Source organism: Ylistrum balloti, unplaced genomic scaffold, assembly GCF_031769215.1.
Source record: "Ylistrum balloti isolate Yb309-2 unplaced genomic scaffold, AGI_CSIRO_Ybal_v1 Utg369882, whole genome shotgun sequence".
NCBI lineage: Eukaryota > Metazoa > Mollusca > Bivalvia > Pectinida > Pectinidae > Ylistrum > Ylistrum balloti.
The window spans coordinates 1,587,975-1,615,055 of record NW_026782019.1 but is presented as its reverse complement, the minus strand read 5'-3'; the positions used below and the strand labels follow the sequence as shown (position 1 = coordinate 1,615,055).

Below are 27,081 nucleotides of genomic sequence, written 5' to 3'. Positions count from 1 at the left end.
TTGCTTGTGAGAAATCCCATAAACTGCCAGCGATGTTTCTTAAATTAATAGAGTTGTCCCCTGAAGTTTATAAACTTTCACATTTCGTAATTAATTAATGTTGGACTGTCACGCTGCAACTTCAATTTGTCTCTTCAGAAGAACAAAAACAAAAGTAAGTGATCTCGCTATACATTTTCTCCTAACTGGTAAACCGCACACAATTATAGCAGTGAGGTGAATCGTGTCCTGAAGGGTAAAACGCAGTGATGCTATTAATTCATTGATTGATTGATTGATTGATTGATTGACAGGTTTTCCGTACCGTGACTCCTCCCTTCCGGATATCGGAACATCAGTGTTCTGGCAACGTGAGGGGGCGACATGCACCCCTTCAGGTACATATTGCCTTGACCAAAGGTCAAACGCAGAGACCCGCCACAGTCAAAGCATTGATGAGGATCTTGTCCCTATCAAGGATTAACTGCAAGGGCAATAGTTTTCTGTATATTGGCTCAACACAGTTATGATATTGAAAGCATAACGTTCACAGTGACCCGCGACAATCACAACATGGACGAGGATGAAACATGAAATAAGTTTATTGCGATGTAATGTGTTATAAATAAATACAATGTAATAATATTTACAGGCGTGTTTTACACGTGCGTGAGATATGGACCACATACATTTGGGGACAAAACGGTAATAATTCAAGGTGTGAAAATCGGCAATTTCTTATGACTTGCGCAGAAGTGAGAACGTTTTAATGAAATGTTCAGATAATAAGCTTGGCTCAACACGTGTGTCACAACTGAGTTTAATCGTCATTTAATATGACGTAGGAAGCCTATCATTGTAGACTAAGATCGGTGAATTTTGATTTTAAATTAATAATGATAAAAAAAATCCTCCCTCCTTGTCAGTACAAGTCACGAACAAAGAATTAAAAGTTTGATTTTGATTTTTAAAAAAGGCATCTACATCAGAATATATCAGACATGTTAGGAACATGTAAGGACATGATACCCGGATGGAACACCTGAAATTTAAACCTTATCAAAGAAAGTAGGTGAAAATTATTCATCTTGATCATCATGTATAAATAATTTTCTTTCGACATTACGGTACTGGTATTTACTAAACAGTTCATACATAAACAATTTGAATTTCAATATCGTTTGAAATTTTATATATTTCATTTCATTTACATGAGAAAAGCAGAAAGAACAATAGAGCAACGAAAACGATTTCGTCTGTAAAATGAAATAAAATGAAAACTGATCATAATATGTTATCATTTGACGGAGAAAAAACAAAGAAAAATTAGTAGACAGTCTATTTAGTTTGAGAAGTCCCATTGATATAGCACTGCCGTATAAAATACTATACACAATAAATAAATAAATAACTTTATATATCAACATTCTCAAACAAAATGCCTCGTGAGAAACACGGAATCATAAGATATTTTTACAAACATTTAGAGATCGATTCCAAATTAATCTGTAATCACTTTTCAGTAAATCTGGTGATATAACACAAAAAAAATGTCGCAAAGTGTTGAACAAGACACGTTAGATTGAAAAGTCATTGATATTCTGATGATATTACGGAAGTACACACAAAATGATGACGTGTACAGACATGTAATACATTAATGATGACATAATGTTCTTTGTAAGACAAATCGATAAAAACCGAAATAATGACCGGGTTCCGTGTATCATCCAATAAGAAAAGAATATGGTATTCTAAAATTCAAATGATTCTACTGTATTGGACTACAAGTGCTACACGTGAGAGCACGTGCTGTGAATAATTCAAAAACAAAATCAATCCACATTTATCCGTTTACGTAATTGTATACATACCAATAGCTAAATATGACAACTATAAGTCATACTTTTGTTTTGTTTTGTAAGGGTTTTCAAAATGTCATTCACAGATGAATTAACACAGCCCGAAGGGAATATTTGAAAAGTCATTGATAAGTTTAAACTTTTCATGAGCGATTGGTGTAGGGTGTCGCTTTATGTTCACGAGCTAAGTTCCCAAACTCCATAAGGAAGTCTCTAGACGCTTTGTAACACCCTCAAAAAGAACAGCAATCTCGGCGAACCGTGCTTGCTGCCGTTATCCATAACCAAATGTCATGTTATAAAAATGTGAAGTTACCTAAAAAATATATGTAGAAAAAAAGGTGTGAATATGATAGGACATTATATTGCTGCTAAGAACCGTTTCGACGAGCATGCGCATTACTCTCTGGCGAGGATATGACGGTAAAGTACATGTAACCCTTCCTAGAATGTGCCAGTTAGGTAGCCATGGTCACGTCATTTTCTGACAGGCTGTCGACAAACCTGCCATGACGTCATCAGTCAATGCTGTCCTAACACAGTTAGTAGTAAAGGTGTAGATTCTTGTCTCCAATATGGGCGGAATACGAATATTTCACAACGGCTCTGTTTCTCCTGTTGAGATGCGTAAATGTCCAGCACGGAATGTCAAACTCACGAGGTTCACACTTCACTTGTCATAACGTACCCAATATTTGTCACTACATTGTACGTTAATAGAACGGGCTGTTTAACAGTCACAAGTCGTTCTAACAACGTAACAACATTTCGGAACCGGACTCTTGATCAACATATCACTCCGCACAGAAATACGACGTCTGCATTGAATACAGTTTGTTAATATGATTGGTAACGCATCCATTTTTCATTCCATCCTGCGCGCCCTCCTGTGATTTTTGTTCCGGTGAGCCAGCTGAATCGTCCGAAGATGTCGGCATATCCATGAATATATTGGATCCGTCCACGACAGGAAACACGGCACCTGTAACAACAACACAAAAAAAAATTATCAACATTGTGTTTCCCTTGTCCCAGACCCGTGGGTCACAAGACAATCTACCATGCCATCAAATGTATCACAATTTTTATTATAAAGAAACTTTGATTGTCGTATATATATTGTTATGACACGAGTTTTTACCGTCGGTTTTATATAAAAACGTTCTTGAATTTAGATTCTCATTCCAAACGAATATTACCTTCCATGTCAGCGGAAAACATTTTTCTGTTCTCATCGCCCTCTTGGACCGGAAATCGATCTTGATCTATATCAGAGTTCTTCCCCTTCCGTTTCCGCTCTTTACTGCACGAGTCCGGGCTTTGTCGTCGTGACATTTTTTTCACCTGGTCAAGAAAGGTCAAAGGTTACCAAAGGTTACACTTGCCAAAAATTCAATAACAGTTTCAAATTGCACACACAGCTTATTTAGGGAATAATTGTTTTACATGTTTATTTAAAAAAAAAAGATATTTTGAATTCTACATGTCTACATGGATAGCCAACGTTGTCGTCAGGACATCATTGTAATATATTTAGTCTACAAAAGGCATTGTCACAAATGAATGAAAAAAAACAGACATTAAAATATATTGATAACGCCTGTTCTAACGACATCACTCATCACGTGGTCAAAACCAGAACACGATGTACCGAACAAAGTGTCAAATGTCCAGATTTCTGTCTACGGTATAACAGTAAAGGCACGACAACACGTCGATCTGCGGCTCGTGTACTTTAAACATTTCCCATCAACATGTGAAATGTTCGATGAATTATTCATGTTTCTTACAATTACAGGACAGCGTGAATACAAAATCGTAAGGTTCTAAATTTCCAAAACTAGACAGATGAAAAGGCGTATGTACTTCTCATTCATAAAATGTGATGACTATTTTATCATTACAGAAACTGTTATCTGGACGAATTAAGAAACTTGACAAGTTATTTTCGGGAAACAATGGTTACTTGTATAATATCATCTCTCCGTTTTTGTCTGCGGGACAGGCCATTGATATCGGTTGATGAAAGAGTGATTAATCTCCAAACTAGTAACCGTGTCGTCATGACAGGTGTGATATCAGCGGTACAGAAATCAATTAGATTTCATACATATTGATTATATACCATTGAAAAGTATAAGGAAAATCAAGAGAGAAGAAAAGTTTTAAATGTTTTGGCAGGGTAATAATGTCCCTCCTATACAATGGGCAATAGTTGACCAGGCGGCGCCGAACAGTGTCATGTGACAATTTCAAGGTCTGTGCTGTAATTGGGGTGTGGATTACAGCCATGCCTTGACCAAACGGGAAACACGAGACACCCGGGGTATTGTTCCAGTAGTGATACTCACCACGTAATAAGGCTGTGGTGAGACAGACATTTCTATAACTGTCCATACCCCATACAAACACTGAAAGGTGCGTATATATTACGTGAACGGGCGTGTAATTATCGTCTTTAATTATTTCAGGGTATGGGTACTGAAAAGGACGATTGTGTTGTTTTTTTTCGTAAATAGTCGTACTTTGTGTGCACACGAAACTCCAACACAGATCTATTCTTTGTGACTACTAATTCCCTCACAAGTCCAAATTGTCGTTATTGCCTTGTACTAAACTTCAGTAAGTGAAATTTGTCCATCGCCATCCTTCCTGTCGTACACACGACACAAGGACAGAGTCCACGTCCCGCTCTCTGTCCACTGGTCACTTTATTTCACTCTCTGTCATGTGGTCACTTTATTTCACTGTCTGTCATGTGGTTACTTTATTTCACTGTCTGTCATGTGGTTACATTATTTCACTCTCTGTCCTGTGGTCACTTTATTTCACCCTCTGTCCTGTGGTCACTTTATTTCACCCTCTGTCCTGTGGTCACTTAATTTCATTTTCTTTCTTGTGGTCACTTAATTTCACTTTCTTTCTTGTGGTCACTGTATTTTTCCATGATAACTTCTATACCTTAAATCATTTCGTTTCCCTTATGCTTTACCATCCCTGTCTGTCATTTAAACCTATGAAATGCGACTCGAAACATCTACATATTGTATACACGTATTACGTACTATGTATGTTCTTCCTGTACAATCGGCCTTTCCTCTACGTATATCACAACACAGTGGATACTCTTCCTGTACAATCGGTCTTTCCTCTACCGTACATCATGGTGAATACTCTTCCTGTACAATCGGTCTTTTCACTACGTATATCATAGCACAGTGTATACTCTTCCTGTACAATCGACCTTTCCTCTACGTATATCACAACACAGTGGATACTCTTCCTGTACAATCGGTCTTTCCTCTACCGTACATCATGGTGAATACTCTTCCTGTACAATCGACCTTTCTTCTACGTATATCATGGTGAATACTCTTCCTGTACAATCGGTCTTTCCTCTACCGTACATCATGGTGAATACTCTTCCTGTACAATCGACCTTTCCTCTACGTATATCACAGCACAGTGGATACTCTTCCTGTACAATCGACCTTTCCTCTACGTATATCACAACACAGTGGATACTCTTCCTGTACAATCGGCCTTTCCTCTACCGTACATCATGGTGAATACTCTTCCTGTACAATCGGTCTTTTCACTACGTATATCATAGCACAGTGGATACTCTTCCTGTACAATCGGTCTTTCCTCTACCGTACATCATGGTGAATACTCTTCCTGTACAATCGGTCTTTCCTCACAGTGGATACTCTTCCTGTACAATTGGTCTTTCCTCTACGTATATCACAACACAGTGGATACTCTTCCTGTACAATCGGTCTTTCCTCTACGTATATCACAACACAGTGGATACTCTTCCTGTACAATCGGTCTTTCCTCTACCGTACATCATGGTGAATACTCTTCCTGTACAATCGTTCTTTTCACTACGTATATCAAAGCACAGTGGATACTCTTCCTGTACAATTCGTCTTTCCTCTACGTATATCACAACACAGTGGATACTCTTCCTGTACAATCGGTCTTTCCTCTACCGTACATCATGGTGAATACTCTTCCTGTGCAATCGGTCTTTCCTCACAGTGGATACTCTTCCTGTAGTACAATTGGTCTTTCCTCTACGTATATCACAACACAGTGGATACTCTTCCTGTGCAATCGGTCTTTCCTCACAGTGGATACTCTTCCTGTAGTACAATTGGTCTTTCCTCTACGTATATCACAACACAATGGATACTCTTCCTGTACAATCGGTCTTTCCTCTACGTATATCACAACACAGTGGATACTCTTCCTGCACAATCGGTCTTTCCTCTACCGTACATCATTGTGAGTACTCTTCCTGCCAAATTGGTTTTTCCTCTATCATCCAGCACAGTGGAAGCTCTCACTGTCAAATGGATATTTCCTCTACTATGCACCACAGTGGATGTTCTTCCTGTCAAAGTGATCTTCTGTCGTACATTTCAGTGAAAGCTGTTCTAGTAAAAATGACCTTCCTCTGCTGTATATCACATTGAAATGCTCTTCCTGTTAAATTGATTTTTCCTCTATCTCCCATTTCATTCGACGTTCTTCTTGTGAAAACGTGATTGTACCTAACTTTGAAGTGACGTCACCAGTCTGGCCTTGTGAACAGACAATGCCGATATACCCCATGAGTTTGTTTCCCACTGGCCTATAATCCCCCATCCCAGCTATTGGTTTCCCAGACTGCCTGCTAACATTACGAAACCCAGCTAACTGTTCCCTCTGTATAAACGGGTTATGTTTGACTTACCTTAGCTCGCTGGTTCTGAAACCACACCTGAACAACCCTCACAGTAAGTCCAGCCTCAGCAGCTAGTTGTTCTCGTATCTACAGGAGAAAAAGTAACAAATCAGTAACTAAGTGGTGGGGTAAAGACTCGTGTGTTTGGTCTGATACGACCGTCTGTAGTATATACTTGAGCAGTAGTTGGAGACATAAAAATGTCCGTTTTATCGTGTACACCACGATCTACCCGTCTTAATGCGTCAAAATTACCTATCACCGAAACGCAGACCAATCTATCGGGTTGCTGGTTTGATACTTAATGAACCTTATGTTAATTAGAACGTATACAACGACCAGATGCGGGATCATTTTGATTATTGATGAATGTCGGGTAGAAATTTTCATGGAAAAATGCTCTGAAAGTCGGGAACCGTGCTACCCAATGGAAAATACAACAAACGAACAGTTTAGGATTTTGTAAGATCTTCTATCTTACTATCTGTGTCTCATTGTCAGCTTACGTTCAGCCTTTGTGTTGAGCGTTCAATAAAACAAACAAGGTTAAGTGTTCTGTTCCCAGACCGAGACAAATATCTTTAAAATTTGTCCTTTCCTTCTTGAAATGGTGAACTTTTTTTTATCCTATGTCACTCTTATGTTACAGGTTTTGAATGTCATGCTAGAGAGCCTATATTGTGACATTTTTGCGTGGTTGCAGAATACAGTATATAGCGTAAATGAGAGGCCCCGTTACCTGAGGAAACCGTCGCCATGTGTCCTAAGCTTTTCCGTGAACGTACAACCACACAATATTATTGTAATTTTGGGGACTATCCTACAGGAAATGGTGATCTAGGTAGACGCAGTCGTCTATGATACGTGTAACACCAGTTTAATGATTCTATTGGATAAAGCAGGGTTGTCGTGAAAACATACCGCTACATTGGAATATTGCCAGCGAATATCCTACAGAATATTACAGGCAGGAACCATTGCATCCTAATTCAGGAATACATTTTCAGAATGGTTGATTATGGCCATGAACTTCAGAGCTGCACTCCTGAACGGGTGGATAATATCTTTATGTTGGCTTTGTACGACAAATACACTTAAAACTTCGGGTAGATTTGTGTTGACCTTGAAACTGATTGACCTATACTTTCAGTACAACAATTTCTTAGGTTGTCTTAAACTTGCACGATACTCACCTTTCTACAAGGTTTTGGGTTAATCTCGAATGCGGCCTTGAACTTGCGACGTTGACTCGTCGTCAGTATCGTCCGTGGCCGCTTTGTATGTCTCTCATTGTCGGTATCCATGTCTTCATAACTATCGCTGTCGTCATCCATCGCATCTGGAAAGAGAAAGAGAGAAGAACAATTATATAACATGATATATGATATAGTATTAAGTAGTGAAACGAGTAGAAAATTACAGACATATTATAGATACCAGACAAATCGTATTATTAGTAATCTTGAACATTATGGGCTATAGAAAAATAATTATATAATGATAAATAAGCATAATTAACACTTTTTAAACATGCCATTAAGCATATTAGATTTCACGACATCCCCCCTCCCCCGACCACCACCACCACAACTGACATGATGGATGGCATCAGGGACTAAAATTAGCAGAACGATCAAGAGAACTTGTGATGTTAGTCATAAAACGTTTTCATAATTGTCCGTTATGGACCATAAAACATGATAATTAAAATTATTTTCATCGTTAAAGATGTTTGTTTGTATTACAGAATTATCTACCGACTACACAGATTCCACAAATTCAAACATCGAATCGGTATGCGCATGCTCTATTACAATATAAAATCAACATTGAGTCTGTCCTTCCTTCCAACCCCATCATAACGAGTCTTTAAAATTATGACATGGAATCTGTCCTTCTGTTCAACAACATCATCATGCGAGTTTTTATATGTATAACTTTGAGTCTGTCCTTCCTTCCAACCACATCATAACGAGTTTTTATAATTATAACTTTGAGTCTGTCCTTCTGTCCAACAACATCATAACGAGTTTTTATAATTATTACATGGAATCTGTCCTTCTGTCTTACAACATCATAACGAGTTTTTATAAATATTACATGGAATCTGTCCTTCTGTCCAACAACATCATAACGAGTTTTTATAATTATTACATGGAATCTGTCCTTCTGTCTTACAACATCATAACGAGTTTTTATAAATATTACATGGAATCTGTCCTTCTGTCCAACAACATCATAACGAGTTTTTATATGTATAACTTTGAGTCTGTCCTTCTGTCTTACAACATCATAACGAGTTTTTATAAATATTACATGGAATCTGTCCTTCTGTCCAACAACATCATAACGAGTTTTTATGATTATAATATTGAGTCTTCCTTCACTTTCTATATCATAATAAAATTATTCATTTTATAATCTTCGAACACTTTAAATGTTTTTATGAAGTATCGACATCAAGTCGCACTGTCATTGTATTTCTCTTTTACTGAAAAGTCTCGATAAATAAAAACATTGAACTATATGGCTATCCTTTCTTGTTGCAGGGAGTTTTGCTATTGTCTAGCTGTGTTCTCGTTCCCTGCATTTCTTGATAATACTTGTAGCATAACATGTCCCTTTTTACTACTTCAATTTCTTAATCTAAAAATCGATTATACTGTTTTTTTCTATTGGTTTCCTTTGTGACGTGCCAATTTAGGCATATATTGGATATGTCAGGGTTTAAACTATACAATACCTCCATCGATATCGGTTCTATTCACGTGAAACACCAAGACAATAGCAGAATATACACTTTCCAAGTGAAAAGAGAAAGTGCGTCTGTATGCCCGTTAATGCAGATTGGACAGCAACGCGACTTTCAGATGGTTAGGTCTGGGGTAAGTTTACTCTCTCATTAGAGCTTGTTCTGTAATACCGAGTGATGTCTATGACACCCAATCTTAGACATGAACATTATGAAGTGTTTTTCTATAAATATAAACTGTTTTCTGGTTTTTACTATGATGGATGTTGGGTTGGGTGATGGTGACAGCGCCGTAATACTGAACGGCTGGTCAGGGATCATACTGCAGTTCTCCAATATCACCATTTACAATTTCTGATGCAGAGAATGTCAACAGAGCTTCACAGTGTCGCTTTGTTTAAAAGGCTGATGTGGATGACGGTCTGCCCCTTTTACTGACGAGTAAGGGACTATTAAGTTACTGCTTTGTTTAAATGGTCCAGAATCTATACTGATCCACGGCTGGGACCAGGTAGAGTTACAGAACAGCTATTTGTCACTGCTGTAACAATGCTCTTTACCTGTATCATGGCACCTGTCGGGGGCCAGGTGAATCTCCCACACATCAGCGACCTAGCAAATACAGGTAAACTACAGGTAATTCAGCATAGTTTCATTAACCTATTATGTGCTTCATTGGAGCAGGGTGGTGTTTACCTGTGTGACATACCTGATGCTTTTACTCGACAACCTCCTTACGGAGCACCAAACACTGTACATAGTGTTTTGAGTTATTATATAAATTGCTGTCTATACAGTCGAAAAGTAGTAATATTTTCCCTCTGATACTTGATAAAAATATCTAACATATTTTTAACATAATGTATAAATCTGGTAATGGGGACAGAAAAAAAATAAAGTCTAATATCATTTAAGATTGGTGTAGCAAGGACAGATAATGATGTATTAACCAATGTATTGCTACATCAAATCAGTTTTATATACACGATGCTTAAAGCAATGATTTTATTCTACGATTCTACCACGATGGTTGCAGACAACATTAGAGGATATAAGGTGTTTTCGACGGCGCAATAATTATGAGTTTTAGAACGAATTTCATGAGGAAGTGTCATCTTTATTCAAATTTGAGTGTCAAATGTAAATGCCATATTTTTTTCCAAAACCTTATGGTTTTGTTGGAATTCGACAACGCCGATATCAGGATAGGAAGTTGAGAGGATAAGCAGTGGTTTCCCCAAGAGCGCAGTTAAGGAAACGGGGTCAATTGAATGACCTAAACACATATATGAATTATAAAATCCGTCATTGACGATGCAGAGTGGATCTTGGACTTGTCACCAATGATCATGAAATGTAAATTATAATGAAAAAACCCTGTCGTTAAGGTCCTACCGTGCAAAAGTGCTCGAAAAAGACACGAAAAGACACGAAAAATAATAATCTATATGCACTTTCACTCAAAATGAGCTTACGATATTCTAAACTTCTCATAATTTTGTGATCCGTTTCCGGCGTTATTTATCTATTTATAGACTTAAGTCTTAAAAGCGCGTGATATGGTACTTTAAAATCACCTTTTTTAATTGTTTCTATTTTATTTCTTGTATGTTGTACACTTGCAGAACATGGAGAATTATATGATTGTTTAAGTGAAAACTGACTCATTTAGAGCGTAATGAAATCACACGGTCAATGTATCTATCGGAATTGTAAACACTCGGAATCAACACTCTGTTTGGCAATATATTGATATTAAATTGTATGTTTAAAACAATTACTTGTAAGCTGAAGAGAACGAGCCTTATTTTTAAACGGTTTAGGACACAAAAGAACTCCGAAAATACAACATGTGACCATGCAGACAGGCGATGCTATAACTGTTTATTTTAATGTGTAAACATAATAATAATAATTAAAAAACCACAAAAAAACGATTTCGACTACAGGAAGTTAAACATCATCAAATGTAAATTAACATTCACAAGAACAAACTGCACATTATCAATGTTTTTACGGACTGTTTAAATAGTCTAACACCGTTTTAAGTGAACAACATGTGGGGAACGTGGAGACGTGGAGATAAGGGGTGTGCCCTGACAAATATGCCCTGTCTCTTCAAACGTCTGATCGGAAATAAGAAAAGCAACTCCTCTGACAAATATGCCCCGTCTCTTCAAACGTCTGATCGGAAATAAGAAAAGCAACTGCTCTGACAAATATGCCCCGTCTCTTCAAACGTCTGATCGGAAATAAGAAAAGCAACTGCTCTGACAAATATGCCCCGTCTCTTCAAACGTCTGATCGGAAATAAGAAAAGCAACTGCTCTGACAAATATGCCCCGTCTCTTCAAACGTCTGATCGGAAATAAGAAAAGCAACTGCTCTGACAAATATGCCCCGTCTCTTCAAACGTCTGATCGGAAATAAGAAAAGCAACTGCTCTGACAAATATGCCCCGTCTCTTCAAACGTCTGATCGGAAATAAGAAAAGCAACTGCTCTGACAAATATGCCCCGTCTCTTCAAACGTCTGATCGGAAATAAGAAAAGCAACTGCTCTGACAAATATGCCCCGTCTCTTCAAACGTCTGATCGGAAATAAGAAAAGCAACTGCTCTGACAAATATGCCCCGTCTCTTCAAACGTCTGATCGGAAATAAGAAAAGCAACTGCTCTGACAAATATGCCCCGTCTCTTCAAACGTCTGATCGGAAATAAGAAAAGCAACTGCTCTGACAAATATGCCCCGTCTCTTCAAACATCTGAACAGAAATTGGATCGAAAAAATGCGCTGCCTCGCCAACATTTTTGCCAGAAATAGGAAAATCAATTGTTCTGATAAGTATACCCAATATCGTCAACATCTGGATGGAAGTAGAAAACCGACTGCCCTGACAAGTATACTCTACATCATCCAGCTTCACCTGGTAGGGTATAAAATCACAGCTGTATTGAATGGCTGTGGGCAGGTGAAAACATATAGAGCACCACCGTAAAATTATATGCATTGTGTACATGGATATATGTCTATTAACACCGCTACCTACAAGCCAAGACCACCCAGCCACACCACAGCACGCAATGGAATAAGTTAATGAATGGAAAACTCTGTCGCAAGGTCGCATTGCTCTGCCGTATCAACTTTTCAGTATTGTTGCAAAGATGCTGAACAGGTGAAAATGAAACCTTTAAGTTCATTTACACAGGTGTAACAAAACCAAGAGTTCAATTTTCCAATCGATAAATTACTTTATATTTTCACAAAATATCCGAATCGATGACCAGTGCACCCGCTACAGTGTCACGGAGAACTGGCAGTCGTAGAGATGTGAGATCGACGGATAGGGGCCCGCCTACCTGTACGGGGCCAGGATCAAGGCTATGAATGGGTTTGTACCTGTATAACTATAGGTAACATGTAATCTATACCGATGTTAGAACATGGTGACATGCAACATATGGCAGTGACATGTCTGTATAAGGCATATCATACGCTATATTGTTCATTTGTTTAATATTGGCAGATCGGGGTTCGAATCCATAACTTATCTAAATTGTACCATAGTCAATAAATTGTTCTCATGACACCACCCCAAAAAATTGCTTAAAGTTGGCATGAACAAACGATTTCCTGTTTTATATATTAGCCCGATAATCTCAACAAGGATATAACCAGTTAGTTATTTTACGCTCAACAAAAATGTCGTTTCGTTTGTGATGCCAAAGGATGCTTACATGCTCAAAGACAACTGAAAAAACAGCCATGTTTCCTGTCTCTGTCCTAAACTATCCTAGCTGGCTAGGTAACCGAGAGCTGCATTTTTATTTTTACATACATATGTAATAATGCTGTTTATTAATGTCCCTTCTAACAAAAAGCATGTAGGTATACAATTTTCATATTTTTCAAAACTTAACAGCACTTGGCTTACCCATATTTTACTTAAATGGTCACTTTTGTGGGAGAGAAATTCCACGACGATGTGATTGTCATAAATTCGATGTTCCTATTAACATTACACGTTCCATGTCTTAGTTTTAATGGCAGTTGACCCGCTGACCCTGCGCACATTATCCACTCAGAAGAGCCATTCTGGACATGCCGACTTGTGATTAGCATATCATTTGCAAACTAAATGTGGTAATATTTGGCACACTGAGAGGATTTATGTTAAGGCGTCCGTCCCAGCCAAACGCAAATATAACGTTATCATACAAATGGCTCTGTTAGGACCAAGAGCCAATGCCATCAGTGTAAATCGAGCAAAGCTGTCTCCCTGCGGTAGGGGGCATTGTGTGGTCTATCTTTACGCATGCGCCAGAGGGCAATTTGTTTTCAAGCATTATATAATGATAGCTCATTTGGTCAGATTTATGAATGTCACACACAGTGACAAAACATACATTTTAATTTTGTTCATAGGTTAACAATGTGAAGGCCTAGTAATTTACACGTATGCCGGTGTCAACAGAATATTTACAATCATATCCATGTATGTTTAATGTCTGCTACCGGTTAACCCGTGGAGGCCTCCATCTGTAGGTGTGGTCACTGTGAACCCGTGGAGAGCCTCAATCATTAGGTGTGGTAAATGTAAACCCTAAAAATGCCCCCTTCATTAGGCTCGATATGACACGTGACTTGGCATGCCCTATTCGTTAACCCAGACATTTGTAGGAGGTGTGGCATATTAATAAAAGGCGTGGTTAAACAAATATGTCATTTAAATTTAAATTCTGAACTAATCTTTCATTTTTAGGTTAAGACAAACTCATGAATCCTCCAATATTCGTCCTATTTTTATATAAAGGACATAAGATGACAAACTTTATTATTATAAATTCATTTATGAATTCGTATGAGTTTAAGAATTTCTTAAAGAGTCCGTTTCATGCACATTAGTTTCTAATGCGTTTTTATCTTTTGGAGAACGTTCGCACTTCGACGATAAAATGTTGAACATGTTTTGATATTTGACTCATGTTATTTGCAACTTGATATTTTCCCCTTGAAAACTGTCTTGGTTACAAGAGAATTATGATAAAAATACCGAAGTGTCATCAGAACACGAGTCCAATCTCAAATCCCATGAAACTTCTGAAAAGTACAAGGAAAAGACCAGGTGTTCCGCGAGGACAAGTCTTCTGCCTCATAGACGACACCCGCCATGGTAATCGTGGTCAATCCAAGTAAGTAATGCCACGTGCCCAAAATGAGAACAAGGTAAACACGTCCAACTTCCTATCGCACAAAGAAACAGAATATTATGACGACTGTTAAACTTCCTTAATTGATACTTAAAAACAGGAGTGATGACTACTACCAGTTTACTCACCTTTAGGACTGTATGATAGGACACTGAACTCTTTGTCGAAGTCAAATCGACAGAAGAGCTGACCATCTTTGATGACGAATTGGTCCCCTCGTTGTAAGATCTGTCGACATTCTATACACCGAAAGCAGTGGAGGTGGTATACGCTGCCTAACGCCTTCATTACCAACTCCTCCGATGAGATGTTGTAGCCACACCCATTACAGCGCCCCCGGAACAGCCTGGAAAGAAAAAAAGATATGCCCTGTAGAGAAAATATATCATTATATATCGATGGTTTGGATGAGGTAGAGAATAAAGACTAGTGTGTGAACCTATCGGTAAAAAGTTATAACAGCACGTTACGCGATATTGGTGAACTTGCTTTTGGTTACGGAAGTTTCGTATGGAATACATGAAAACCCAGTTGGGTGTGCGGGTATAAAGGTCTCAACACTATCTATTACATTTTCACCTGGAAAATAAAATATCACATTGATAATTGTTTTATTTTTCAATACATTAAAACAATTCTTACTTTTCATTGTGTAAAATAACTCTTTATGAAAACAGAACACAATTCATCTTGTAAAACTGACTAATCAAAACCCTTGATACAAAATTACAAAAAAAAAAAAAAAAAAATGAAAGAACATGGTATCTTACACTATTTTTAATGAGAAACGTATCTCGCTCTTGTGGCTAATAATTTACGATTTTTAATCGCGCTGCGCACTCGTGCAATATACTGAACTATTAGCCACACTCTTGAAATATATTTGGTATCACTGAAGACAATGTTAAATGTCCTCTATATATAGACGTCAGTATTTGAAGATGTCTGTTAAGAGTAACTATCTATATTCTCTGTAAGACAGTGCAAGATCACCGTTCGAGGAACCTTTCGACCGTCCTCTGCGCCCTTCCGTCCTCCGCGCTACACCGATTTGCGGACAATGCCGATCACACCCGAGATAGGAGGCGCTAAAACAAAGGGTGGATGATCTATGCTAATCAAGTGATCAGGAATGTCCTGTCGATCGACCGATAATCTGCCTGATCTAGTGCCAATGATCCGGTAAAACGGCTTTGGTAAGCTCTCACGACCAGAAGGTTGTGTAGGTCATTACGGTAAATAGTTATTCACACAGGGAAACTGGCAGTTTCTCTAAAATGGCGTTTAGGTAAAATGAATATCTACGTCAATAAAAAATATATTGCGATGTTGCATCCGGGTAAAACACACCTTTAGCCAATCATCATTACTTCTAGACTATACTTATGTACTCAGGAATATGTTAGGTTATACCGGGGAGTCTAGTTATTGAAAGGAAAGTTCGCGATCTAGATTTACAAGTTACTATTGAACATTGTTCCCGGGTAGCTTTCAGAGTTACTGAAGAACAGAGGTTAGGGGATTAAATTTAAGACATTCTATAGATTAATAGAGATGTAGGGACAACCACGTTTGTTGATTTTCAAGTTGGAACATTTGGATATTGTTTGTCGTGTACAAACGGAGGGTTTTGTGGGTAAGGATAACGACACATCCTCCTACCACTGTACACCCAAACCGGACCTGTCATGCCAGCCTCGTTCTGGTGACAGCTTGTTTGTATTCACTGCGGAGCACATTCCTCCATGCTGTTTTATGAAAACCGCCATGTTGACAGGGGCGGGGTAAAACCTCTATTGGTATTCATAGTCGAATCGAATGTCAATATAAGCTAGCACAGGTGAACAAAACGTAGGGCAAAAATAAATTATTGTCGAAAAATTAAGTACAATATGGATTTGTTTGAATGAAGAATAGACCATTATGATAGAGGAGGAGAACGTCATTGTGTCATTGCGCATGCTCAAAACTACAGTAAATAGAGCCGTTGAATACAAGTGTCTGTCTCGTGTACAAGTACATATATGTAGAACTATTCTGAAAAGTAGAGATAGTGAACAACAGACAGGACAAAGTCTTCATTTCTTTTATGTGCGATTGGAGATGGGACGGAAGGTATACTGTATTGAAAACACAACAGATATAATACGAGCCACGACTTTATGCACTGACATAGCGGGGAAATGGAAGCCTCCTTCTGTTTTTAAGGCATGTCATATACATAATAGGAAGTTGACAGCAGAGTTTCCACCCCTCCCTCTCCCAGCGGGGTGGGAGATAAGTGTTGATTTTCTCCTCGACAGGTCAACTCCTGGGGCAGTGATCGTGTACACTAAAGTTCACTACTTCAGTTGAGTAACAATATATACATAAAAACCGATCCGGATAAAACCGTTTAATTTATTATGCAATAAATGTAAGTTCAACAGGTTTTATAACGGGGTACTTTTTGGTAGGGTTCGGTGATTGAGTTCCGACATGGGTACTCCACCCTGCACCTGAGTGTAACACCTTGTCCAAATTTCATGGTACTTGTGTTTTTATTTCAATACCGATAGTTTTACTGTATACTTCTATCTGCAGTGTGACATGTCTCATAATAGACTTGATGTATATACTGTCATGTTTTGACACAATACAACAATAAACGATAATCTATATTCAGGTTTTGTTTGATGTAGATAAAAACATTAAAAAAAATCCAAGTGCTTCATCGTCTGTCAGTTTCTAGCAAATTTTCGATATCACTTCAAAAACAACTTTCACCTTGTATCGAATTCGGATGACTTCGGGGTTTTTTAATGGCAGATGTGTTAAAACATTTTTTTATTAAAGATATATGTATACATATATTATATCCTAAATTGAACATTAATAATAAGAATGTGTCTTTTTGACAAATTTAATATTTTATACCACACACGATTTGATGTTTTATATGTAACAGACATAGGGACTCGGACCACTTTGAAGTCCTTATCTTCTGCATATCTCGGGTAGTGACAACAGGCACTTTATATCTCAAAGGACCATCTCACACATTATAGTGAACGGCTCACACCCGGAATACAAAAGTCACGTTTTAGATGTGTAACCCTTCTAACGGCCATACAGCGTCTGAATTGTCACATTTTCATGCATCAACGTACAAAAATTAGAAAGGCTTTTCTTGCTAACGATGTAAGGTCAATGGCTGTAGCTGGAGGGGTATATTCAGGTAGTGGGTATCAAGCTCACTCAATTCATCTCTACAAGGGGGAATATGTGAAAATTAAACAAGTCTGTTGTATCGATATGATAAAAATAGCTAAAGGATAAAGACTGTCATACAATTCAAAGCCAAACAAAAAATGTAAAAAAAAAAAAAAAAAAACCACACACACACACACACACACAAACACACACACACACCAAACAAATAAACAAACTTGACAATATGAAACATGATACCCCATTTCGATAATCTTTGCAGTGAACAAGGCGGAGAGCTGACTAACTTTGGTAGTTATAACGGAAACTCACACACCGTCCTTATGACGTTTTCTACTCACTTATCGTAGTCCTGTTTACAGTAAAGTTGCTGGTCCTTGACAAAGCACGATCCAGAGAGAGGAAGTCGACATATGGCGCAAAGTAGACACGTTTCGTGCCAAAAATGATCCTGAACCTTCAGTAAAAATCTGTCCTCTATCGGGTGTTGACATCCTGCACACTGTTCCATGTCTAAGGTCGGCATTGCACCTGTCAAGAAAGCAAAGCCGTTAGTATTGGTTCTAAACGAATTGTTCTGATATACAGCTTAACTATGTAACACAGCATATATCTATATAATGTCTTGAAGAAACCATAGCATGACCAAAGTGTGACGAAATCGGTATTTCGGTTCATTGACTCCTAATTAATCTATTGTGACATTGTGTCGTCTTAAAAATTTATTCCAAGGCCAACTATAGTATCTGCAACTCTTACCTACCGAACATTTCGTGGGCTGGGATATCACAGCTCTACCTACCGAACATTTCATGGGCTGGGATATCACAATTCTACCTACCGAACATTTCATGGGCTGGAATATCACAACTCTACCATCCGAACATTTCGTGGGCTGGGATATCACAATTCTACCTACCGAACATTTCGTGGGCTGGGATATCACAACTCTTACCTACCGAACATTTCGTGGGCTGGGATGTCACAACTCTACCTACCGAACATTTCGTGGGCTGGTATATCACAGCTCTACCTACCGAACATTTCGTGGGCTGGTATATCACAACTCTACCTACCGAACATTTCGTGGGCTGGGATATCACAACTCTTACCTACCGAACAATTCGTGAAATCACGGGATGATGTCACATCGCTATACCGAAACAAGTACTCTGTTCGCGATTATAACTGTCATATGTGTTGGTACCAGCGTGAGTGAAAAATAACGCATTGATGAGGCATAATTGAAAACCTGTTAACTTTAACTATCGGTACACTTGGGGAGGCAATACAGTAAAACAGAGATATAGTTGATACGTATGGTAGAGACAGTTATGTTTGTCACCACAGACTTGTGTGAATACCCTAAAAGTACAAAGCGACATAGTACACGCACCATTATATACTCTCAAACCGTGCTACTTCTCAAAAAATAATACACACAGTTAAAGAAAGTAAGTCTGTCGCCACACTGTATTGTACCGTTGACAAAGGGCGATTCCCTGACCAATAAAGCCGCTCGCGACACACAGACAAAGCCCGTAATTAGACAACCCATTTTGTTTAAGTACCCCTCTTGTTAAATTGTCCCTGTTTTTGTTTTCCGAAGATTCGCACATTTAAAGCGCCTTGTCTATGGATTTCCTTTATCAGAGAATCTGCCTTGGTTGCGAGTAATCAGCGTCGTTTTAATTGTTGTACAGTTTAGTGGCACACTCGCGATACAGCTGATAAAATGGTGGAACTATAAGAACGGTATATAGTGAAAGGTAATCAACATGTCAGCATACATTTCACGCCAATTATCTCGCGTTCACGTGATCACTTTAAATTTTGAATCGTTAGGAAAATCAGAAGGTCGATATTGTACTACACATTCCACTGCATTAAGTCTCATTAGCTACCAATACAACATTTCGATGCGATTTTTCCTAGTTATTGTAAGTAAAACTGAATTTGTATACTCTTGTTTTTTTCAACACGATCACCATGACACAACAAAAAAAAACAAACTTTTTTACAACAAAAAATTTATCCTACGTGTGACAATCTGTTGATGCCCAAGGATCCGATTCTACATTTTTAGTAATCCCTGTGTCACTTTACCTGTCGTTCATTGAATTAATTACATTTTCTAATATTAAATATATTGACGTGTGACGGGTGTTCTTCCATATCTTCGATATTTTTCTGTATGTATAGAAATTACATAGGAGAGTAAACTTGAGTTTATGCGTGTAATATTGATGGATATTTGGCTTAAGTAACGTTGGAATTGAATAGCATAACAAAAACTACAAAATCCAGGTCTACCCGAAAGCTTATATTAGTCCATCACGCTCCAATAACACAGCATTCGTTGATGAATATACAATACATGTCAGATGATTTGTTTTAACATCAGAACATGTGCGTGTTAGTGGTGATTATTCCGCTTCCGTCATTACACACGTAAACAGATACATATCGAAGTGACATGAGATCTGCCTGGCACCTCGTACCTGTTCGGTGCTCTGTAACACATGTTCATGAGTATTTATTTATGCAAATTAACTAGTCTGTCAGTCTGAACCAAAAAAATACGTTCATCAATAAATCACAAGTCTATATTATGTTTTGAGAAATATGTTTTAAATTCCACTTTCTAAATTCAATCAGCGTAAAAACTTTCAGTGATAGAGACAATACACATGAAATGTTTTCTGCAGCGGTTTGGTCGATGGGGATACTGGCGCGGTGTCCTCGATCTGAAAAGAGGAAAAGTTACACCGGATTTCCAGCTGTATGACTTTGTCAACAACAAGTTCTTCTCGAGGTAATAATGGAGGTTTGATCTAATATGTTCAATGACGGATTTGCCAAACTATGCCACTGAGAATTTTCTTAACATGTCAAAAACATTTTCCTGATGTAACCAAAACCAACTTTACTACAGACAACGATCGCTGTTGTAATATACCTATCACTCGATGTTTCATTGCCATTGACGGCTTTGTAGTTTATGAATGGTATATTTTTTTAGGTATTGTAAATAAAATTCAAATGAAATTGCTAACAACACTTAATATAACAAACAATGGCAAAACTATTTGTTGCTGTCTATAAAAATCATATGATATCCACATAGACGAAACAAGACTATTTTTCGCTCTTTCAAATGTCAGCAATTGCTGTGTCGTTCCTATCACAATTTCAGAGATTTCAAGAGCCTGCTTTACACCTCGTCAGGTGTATGAAATTTTGCTGGTTTTACTGAATTATGGAGCTGGTACTCCTCCCTGTCTATATTTTAACATTGTTTCATCAATTTGGTTTCCTCCAGTCACCGCTTCGGTTTGAAAATTATGACACCTAGCATCGCAGACAAGTCCACGAAGGACAAACAATTATACGATACAGTTTCAATCAGTATTTTGCTCTGTCTTATTCTAACTTGTATTGTACGATTCATTTTTGTCTTCCGTACAATCTTTGTCGACCCCCTACTATGACAGCCCTGGGACTAGCGATGTTTGTTTGTCCCCTACCAACAATGACAGCCCTGGGACTAGCGATGTTTGTTTGTCCCCTACTAACAATGACAGCTTTGGGACTAGCGATGTTTGTTTGTCCCCTTCTAATAATGACAGCCCTGGGACTAAAGATGTTTGTTTGTCCCCTACTAACAATGACAGCCCTAGGACTAGCGATGTGTGTTTGTCCCCTATTAACAATGACAGCCCTGGGACTAAAGATGTTTGTTTGCCCCCTATTAACAATGACAGCCCTGGGACTAGCGATGCTTATTGTCCCCTACCGACAATGACAGTCTGGGACTAACGATGTTTGTTTTCCACACAACACAATGACAGCCCAGGGACTAGCGATGTTTGTTTGTTCACTCCCCACAATGGCAGCCCTGGGACTAGCGTTGTTTGTTTTTCCACTCCACACAATGACAACCCTGGGACTAGCGATGTTTCTCAGTCCCCTACCGACAATGACAGCCCTGGCACTATAGGTGTTTATTTGTCGACTCCCAACTATGACAGCCCTTGTACGACCGATGACAATTAAGCCTTATCCTGCCTGTGACGGCTCAACACTTGCTCGATGACAGCCCTTTGTTTGGTGTGCGGGTATCGCTAACATAGAAAGTATGATCACGTCTCTATGATCAGCAGGTATTACAAAACCTGCCCCTTTAATGCAACACACAACAGGCTTTTAAATGCCTGATCACGGATTCACTCCTTGCACACCGATTCAGGAATGGGGAGAAGTGGAATGTAGAAGGGGGAGGGGATGGGGATCTAACAATGGGGAGAGAGTTTACATTTGGAAACCCACCTTTGATCAAGAACCGTGTATTTTGATGGTTTTAATCTTGGGTCATTAGGACTCTTGGTTTATAGACAGTTTTTCAAGCGTTTACAAAACGACCCAGAGAACATACGTTCATGCTCATAAAACCCAAAGACGCAGTACTGTATCTTCTGTTCCTCAACTACCGTTTAATTCTCGCTAAACACTCACACCTGCAGTGCGCACGCGTGAAAATTCACACGAACTTATTCAACTGTATCATTGCGCTTTGGTGTGAAATGGACTTCGTTTTATGGCATGGGTTTATATCTCTATAGCTCCTGTACCAATAGCTAGACATATGAAAGAGACATTACGCCTTACAAAAGAGCTCATGGATCTGCACATCCATTCGGTCACGGCCGCTACACGACGCTGGCGTTTGCTTAATTTACTCAACTTGTTTGTCCCTGAAACTGACTTCAAAAACAAGTCAGGTATTCTCTCTGATTAGAATTTCGATTGTTGCTGAACGAAACAAGTCCCAAGTATGAACTGGCTCTTAAACCCGTTTCTGGAGACGAAACGTTACATTTAAAAATAGCTATTCTATGTAATAGCTTATCTTAGACAAGACAATCCAATTTTTTAATGTAATGCCAAATCAAATCATCGAATATATTTGATATTTCGACTGAAATGTCAAATCATGAGAATTTATAAAAAAAGTACCTTTTACAGAGGAAGTAATTTTCTATGTAATCTAACAAATTCTTGTAATTCTGATTTATAAAGTTTCAGTATGATGATAAATACCCAACACATTACATTCTAAAACATTATATGATACCTTTTATATCCTATTTTGTGCTATAATTGCCTTATATACCTAATGTACATTCAAATTTGAAGAAAGAAAATTTCGTCTCCAACTTTAACTGTATAATTAGTGCTAGTTTTAGAAGCACTGAATGTCAGCATAAATGTCGAGAAAACTTCAACATGTTTTTAAATATAACAGACTGAATAATCAAGCCGAAACAGTGGAGTTGTTAAGTCATAATTTGATGATTTTAGAACTGTGTTTTGAAAATTATATCCATTGTATGTTAAATTATACAAATGTGTTAATAGGATGAAAGCCGCAAGTTGACGAGCGGAAATGATGGCTATGATGTTGTCGTGACGGGGGTGTCACAAACGGGGGGTGCAGTGCTAATGAAGTGCATACAGCCGTACATAAATCTTAGCCCCGTATAATCGGCTGAAGTTCCTGGTCTGATGGCAGGTTATAAAAACCCATAGCGACGATAAGAAAAATGCCTTAGTTTGATCTGCAACTTCCCATCACCATGTAGAGAGTTACGTCCCCAAAACGATAGTTAAAACATGGACAAACTATTCCTGGACCTTCACAAACTGACATTTAAAGCATGGGAAAGGTAGATAAAGCATAATAACATTGTTTATTATAAAGAATATTTACGTTTATCCTGGTCTAATACCTGCCGAGCTATATTCTGGATTTATTTTCCGGGCTGCATGGAAAGATAAACGTTTATATTCCCAATTGTGTCGCATGAAATCTGAAGGTAAAAATGGTCAAATCTCCTGTTTACTTGTGTGAAGAACTCCATTGATAGAAAAAAAAACCTACAAGTGTGTGGCTTGGCATGGTCATATTTTGGAAATATGGTATTGATTATTAAAAGGATAAAGATATTATATATCTCTTCTTTACCATATAACTATATATGTAGCTGAATGAAAATAAATTATGACCGCTTCTTGTTAATATGAGGTTACATATTATAATCAGTTCGTGTGACGTCATATCTCCGGGAGGAAACCACCGCATGTGACGTCACATATCTAAGGGTTGATCACTGCTTTGATATCACATTTCTAGGTGGATATACCTATGACGTCATTTATATAGGTTACGAACAATGCTAAGTCATTTTCTACGTCGGTTATCCTCCTTTGATGGTCTCTTAGTTTTGTGAAATATTTTGAACATCCCATTTACAAAACCAAGTTATTCCATTCATTTCCGTGGTTTGTCAATAAGCAACCTTTCCAGCAGGTTAACGCTTCAAACATTATTTCCGGAAGTACCTCCGTGATCTGAACAGTTTCCGGTTGGAAAATTTCCAATATTCGCTTTGTAATTAGTAGATCTATTATATTCATAGATTGTGCCAATTCCTTGGTGATACCATTTGCTGGCTAGTGCGGGTTTTTCCAAATCATAACTTTTATAGTATACCATTACCTAGAATATATCAGTCTACTCAAGCTGAGTTGCAAGGTTACTATTGTTCAGAAAGCAATGACCCTCTGTGATAACCCCGACACTCATTATGAAAGTAAATAACACTCTTGCTGAATAAAGATATTGGATATTTGGAAATGTATCTGTATCACTTAGGAAACTAATGAGCAAGTCTTCATTTTCATTCAAGGAAAGTTTCTCTCTGTTGAAACAACGCTGAACGTAGGAAATTTGAATACGACTGAGATACCTTATCTAAGAGTACAATGTATACCATGCTTTTCAAAAAAACACGTCTACTCACACAATGCCGGCGTGCACACGTTGTCCGCCACATCGCATGCTTATCTATAGTCTGCAACCGCAATCATAATTATGCCGATTTAATTCAAACTAGACAGAAAAGCCTTGTTCAAGTTTCGCTTGGCTAGATCAAAGAAAAAGTCACTCCACTTGTTTTATTTAGGAGCCCGAAAAAAATCGGCCAACGATTACAAGATAGAATCTAGGAAAAAAAATAGCCGACATGTTTTCTCTGCTTCCCGATATCATCGACGGCAGGTTAACATCTACTTTTCCTCATTCTTCTCTAAAGCTTTATTATCTTGATCATGATTGAAAATCAGGGTCATCTAAAAGCCCCGAGAACATAACATTTAAAACGAAAGTCAGGGGACCAGGTGGGGGGTGGTATTGTGGAAATATCGCCGATTTCTTTCAATAGAAAATAGTTATTTTATAGGGAAGATACAAAGATAAATTTGTTCATTTTTGAAAGAAAGACAAAAATGGAATTTTTTTGAAGAAAGTGAATGATTGTCAATTACTTTCAACTCTGGGCACCGGCCTCTGTGTAAAATCGACAGTTTTCGATTTAATCTTGCCGTCTAGCCGGAAGTGAAATCACTGTGGGTGTAGCGACGTATGGAAATGTAGGTATGGTGATGTTCGTCCTAGCGTGGCTCATGTTTTAATCATACCGTGTACTGGGAGGTTAGACTGTCGTTATGTTAACCAGCACATGATAAACGATTTCCGCCGAAATATTCTTTCTTAAACGAAACAACGATAGTATAATTAGTCAACACGTAATCAACACGCAAAATAAGAATTTTGAATAAACAGAAACGTCGGTATGGTTGTTTTATATGTCGAAATGTAACATTAAAGAGTTATGTCATACAAGTTGTGTTTGAATATGGCCACATTTCTCGCAGTTTTCCCGAAAACAAAAGCGAAACTGATAATTATTCAGGTTCTGGAAACCATGAAACGATCATAATTTGTTTTTAGTTTTATTTTTCAATCTTCAAAAATACCGAAAAAGAGAGCTCCTCAGAAAACAATTACGTTCACTTTGATAAAGAGGTTAGGTCAGATAACACTGAGAGGTAACCATAGTAACCATAAGTTAGGACTGAACTTACGAGGCCAACAGGACAGAAATGAGATCCGAATAGGATCCGAATAAGCAAGGACGCCTAATTGAATGGAGACTGGACAGAAACGACAGAACCAGGAATGAATGTCAGAACAACAGACAGACAAAACGACAAACAAGAAGCGGGTATTTAAGGACAACAGACAAACAGAACGACAAACAAGAAGCGGGTATTTAAGGACAACAGACAAACAGAACGACAAACAAAAAGCGGACATTAAAGGACAACAGACAAACAGAGCGAAAAACAAGAAGCGGACATTTAAAGACAACAGACAAACAGAACGAGAAACAGACAGACAAACAAGAAGAGGGCATTCAACAACAAACAGAACGACAAACAAGAAGCGGACTTTTCAGGACAACAGACAGACAAAACGACAGAAAGAACCAAGCAACAGAAAGAGAAAACGGTATCGGGGTTGTACGAAGACATCCAACTGACAAGTTGTGTGACGGATTGTGATAACCTTCACCCGAAATCATGAATGAAAGGTGAGTTACACACTCCGCCCGGACCATCCATCACGCCGAGGGAGTATTTGTCGCATATGAGAACACACGTGTATTCTTTACTGTAGGAGAGACAGAAGCAGTAATGATGTCAGAATGGCTCCTAATGAATTGATAGATATGTACATAAACTTGTTGTAGTGAAAAACGTCTTCTGTCAAAAACGTGTTGTGCCGTGGTTAACACCTGTCTGACGCTGTACTCTAGCCGAGGTGGCGTTTTACCACCTCAGTGTTAAAACCAGGCGACAAAATCAGGTAACTTCGAGCTCATTGTCGAAAGTACGCAATAGTTTAATTTTGTGTGAGAAAAACATGCCGGTTAGTACAGTATCATTACCAGATGATAACGCAATTAGATATTTTATTTTGTTCTCAAAAACCTGGGGAAAGTTCACACAGAAGGAGGGTGCAAGGATCTGATACTGAGAAAACCGTGTTTCGTGCACGTGTTTCGACTAATTGTCCTATCGCGAGTCCTAATTAAGCAATTGGATAACGTTTTCTCTGCTATACACGACACGAAACAGGTCTTAGGTAAATGTGTAACAGTGTGTTTCAACAAAAGGTACCTTCAACTGGTACTAAGCGTATATTTCGCGGTCCCATTGCTTAATATACACGCGTATTACTTTCCATTTCAATAGTTTTAGATGGATTGCAATTTTATACGACGTATGAAAACGCCATAAAACTTGACAATGTTTTTTTACAGCTTATCCTTTATTTACAGGTCTTCGCGACCCATGTCAGCGTTCATCTTTGTACGGAATAGCGCAATCATAATACCGCAATTTTCCCTTACTCGAAAAATATATATCATC

The 27,081-nt window shown here is 38.2% G+C and overlaps 1 protein-coding gene across 1 annotated transcript; it reads right to left on the bottom strand.

The window, feature by feature from the left end:
* Positions 1 to 2,635: 2,635 nt before the first annotated feature.
* Positions 2,636 to 18,271, bottom strand: LOC132546314 (LIM homeobox transcription factor 1-beta.1-like). Its single transcript, XM_060210040.1, has 6 exons — positions 18,087 to 18,271; positions 14,664 to 14,881; positions 7,767 to 7,912; positions 6,583 to 6,660; positions 3,041 to 3,185; positions 2,636 to 2,823 (listed from the first exon to the last, which is right to left on the bottom strand). Exons 1-6 carry the CDS (start codon positions 18,269 to 18,271, stop codon positions 2,636 to 2,638), a joined length of 960 nt encoding a protein of 319 aa, XP_060066023.1.
* Between the last annotated feature and the right edge of the window lie 8,810 nt (positions 18,272 to 27,081).

Excerpts from the sequence above, each read along its gene's own strand:
- LOC132546314 (XM_060210040.1), bottom strand. The coding sequence starts at position 18,271 with ATGCCGACCTTAGACATGGAACAGTGTGCAGGATGTCAACACCCGATA. Across the intron at positions 6,661-7,766 it reads ACCCAAAACCTTGTAGAAAG|ATACGAGAACAACTAGCTGC; the intron begins GTGAGTATCGTG and ends TTTCTCCTGTAG. Across the intron at positions 2,824-3,040 it reads GTTTTCCGCTGACATGGAAG|GTGCCGTGTTTCCTGTCGTG; the intron begins GTAATATTCGTT and ends TTGTTGTTACAG.